We start from the raw sequence: 3045 nt of genomic DNA on the forward strand, positions 1-3045 counted from the left end.
ATGAGATGGTGATCGAGGGAGCTTACTGGGTCGTATAACTGAAAGATAAAATATCCGCAATCAGATGAGGATCGTGGCGAATATCCCGGCACGTATCAAGAAGAGTCCGGTTAATTAGCCAATCATGGGATTTCTTACTGTATTTAGAATTGTACCAAGAGTAGGACTCCCCTACTATAATGGGGGTCTGACCATTCATAAAACACATCATATTCATGCTACATAATACTATCTTTCTCTTAAGATTTCAATACTTTGTCACTCTGTTCTTATTTTACCAATGGAATATTCGTTTGATTCGTGGGCGAGCTATACATTTCTTTTGGTTTGCTTTATTTCTATTTGAAGTTAATTTCAATATCAATTTACGTTTTTCTCTATTTGTGCCAAGTAAAATCACGTGTCCTTAAAACTACAATATTAATTAAATTGTTATCCTTAAAAACACAATATAAATTCAAACTACAATATTAATTAAATTGTTTTTTAGGGTAAAAAAACGTTAGGCTATAAACACCTCTGGTTCTGTCACTTGTATGTTTATTTTGATTCCGCTCTACTTAGATAGCATTTACTTATTCAAAAAATTTCTCATATCAAATTTTGAAGATAGTCAAATTTACTTGCTAGTAGTAATACTTATGAAACAATGATTACCAAATCAAAGTTGCATTACTCTGTCGTCCTGGAGAAAAGGCAGTTCGATCCAAATTAATGCACATCATTAGCTCAAAAAGGCAAAAGCTACATAGTTCTGCTATTATTTTCCAAAAGTACAAGAACTTTCCGCTTTTACATCATATAGTTACATACATAACAGTTGCCATTATATCATAGAAAGATGACCATAAGGTCCTCGTTTTATTAAGGAGTCTTTTTTAGCTTACATAGGAGGAAAAAGCTAAACTATTACACGTTCGTTTTAATTAAGCAGCAGCAACTCTCTCGGATGAGCGAGCTCTTCCTGAAGATCGGAAGATAAGAGTTTCCTCCCTGTTGAACTTCAGCCTCCTCGCCTCATCCCTTGAAATCTGGTATGAATTGGCGATCACATCTACAGGTAATCCTCGGATAGCAGAAGTACGGCCGCTCAAAGTGTTGATCATGGCATTGTCATTGGTGTTGAACTCTACCCACTCGCAGCCTTCGGTCTCAGCGTGTTTCACCACGGCATAGTTCTGTGGAACCACCACGACCTGTCCCTGTCGGACTCTGTCATCTAACACTGCTTGTCCTCTGTGATCAACAATCTGAATCCTTGACTCTCCCCTTGTTATGTAGATTACCTTGTGTGCATTGGTGACCCAGTGTGGTGCCATGATTGAATCCTGCCCCATTAAACGGTAGTAATCAGTCTACATTTTACAGATTTAATTTAAAGAACTAAAATGGTGCAAATTGTCTCATAGGGCAGGGCCCCCAATTATCAACCCAAGTGATTTTTAACCCAATTAGCCATTGGTGACTTACTCTGTAGAGAACTCCTCTAGCGGCACTGAGACGGAGGAAGCTGAGGATTGGCAGAGTAAGGCTGTTGACGGTGGTGAATCGTCCGGCATGTGGGGTGTAGATATCAGCACGTGAGGGGTCGTCAATGTTCTGCCTAACTTTAGCGGAGCAGATGATTTCCTCAATTCCGTTCATGCGAGGACCATATTGTCCTTGCTCTTGTCTCTCCTCGCGCTCCTCTTGTTCCTGTGAGAATGGTGGCCTCACAACTCTGAGTCCTTGCTGAATGTTTACAATGTGTCCTCTCTGGTCTTCCTGTCCCTGAAGTCTCCTGGCTGTCTCCTGGTCTACGCCAAATGCCTCAGCCAAGACCTGTACGTCGAAGCCACTGAAAACATTTCCAGATTGGAATTGTTCCCTGCGCAAGCTGCGGCCACCGTATTGTCCCTGTTGCTGTTGTTGCTGTCCTTGTTGTGGGTTTCCAGCTATGAAGAACCTCTGCAAAAAATGAAAATCAGATTTATTAATAATTAACCAATACTATGGTTCTATAGGATTAATTTTTGCTGTATGTTCTTTGCAAATTCTGTAACGTACCCTTGAAGTTCGACCAAGCTGGTTGGCGTTGTTACTGCTATCTTCAAGAACAACAAGAACAAGCTCCTCATTTCCTTCGTTATAAACCCAGTGAGCAGCTCCAGCAGGGAAGGCAATAATGTCACCCTGCCTAAACTGTCCAATCCTCTGGTGGCGATCTTGGAATCTTGAACCGGCACCCCTTTCACCTTGCTGCATTTGCTGGGATGACTGGAATGTTTCGGGGCATCCAGATTGCATGATGCCATAAAATCCCTGACCTGAACATTAATTACCCACACAAAAATGTTAATCAATCAATGCAAATTAAATATGAGCAATCAAAAAATTACTAATATATACCTCGTTCAACATAGGCAAGTAGGGGAGTGTTGACATAAGAAGGCAACAGCATTCCCCTAGACTGGATGACGTGGCGAATTAGGGAGACGCCAGCACATTGGAACTGCTGGTTATTTGGGTCCCATAACTCAGTGACTCCAGCTTCGGCTTGAATGCGGACGGTGGGTTCCTGAGGGCTAAGTCTATTGAGTTGGCACTCGCCTTGCTGCTGTTGGTATCTCTGCTGAGCAAAGGTACCGTGCAACACCAGAAGGAAGCTCAAGGAGAAAGAGAGCCAGCTAGAAGCCATGATTATTATTGTTATATTGAGAAGATATTAAAGTATTAATGCTGATGGGAAGTGGCGAGTGGGAATTCATAGTATTTATAAGAGGGAGAGATACGTAAGGGATTGACACACAGCAGAATATGTAGAGAAAAGCTCTGCCATTTTGCGCTTTGCATGGCTATCAAAGCATGCTGTTTTACACCTAATAAGTCTGCCTCATGCATTCAGAGTTAGGTGGCTTCTTCCTTCTGTGATCAAAACAAAGTAGAAGTTCTGTTTTAAAGCGGTTTTGTTTTACTCTGAGTTTGTTTTATTCAGTGAATGTGAAGTCCATAAACATCAATGAGTCTACTACTCCATTATTAACGAGGTAACTTGATTTTCACCCC

At 41.2% G+C, this 3045-nt stretch overlaps 1 protein-coding gene across 1 annotated transcript; it reads right to left on the bottom strand.

The window, feature by feature from the left end:
- Positions 1 to 724: 724 nt before the first annotated feature.
- Positions 725 to 2734, bottom strand: LOC109218288 (legumin A-like). The gene is made up of 4 exons (XM_019382638.1): positions 2389 to 2734; positions 2047 to 2306; positions 1471 to 1947; positions 725 to 1328 (listed from the first exon to the last, which is right to left on the bottom strand). The coding sequence occupies exons 1-4, from the start codon at positions 2675 to 2677 to the stop codon at positions 927 to 929; spliced, it is 1428 nt and encodes a 475-aa protein (XP_019238183.1). The 5' UTR covers positions 2678 to 2734; the 3' UTR covers positions 725 to 926.
- Between the last annotated feature and the right edge of the window lie 311 nt (positions 2735 to 3045).

This window comes from Nicotiana attenuata, unplaced genomic scaffold (genome assembly GCF_001879085.1).
Source record: "Nicotiana attenuata strain UT unplaced genomic scaffold, NIATTr2, whole genome shotgun sequence".
NCBI lineage: Eukaryota > Viridiplantae > Streptophyta > Magnoliopsida > Solanales > Solanaceae > Nicotiana > Nicotiana attenuata.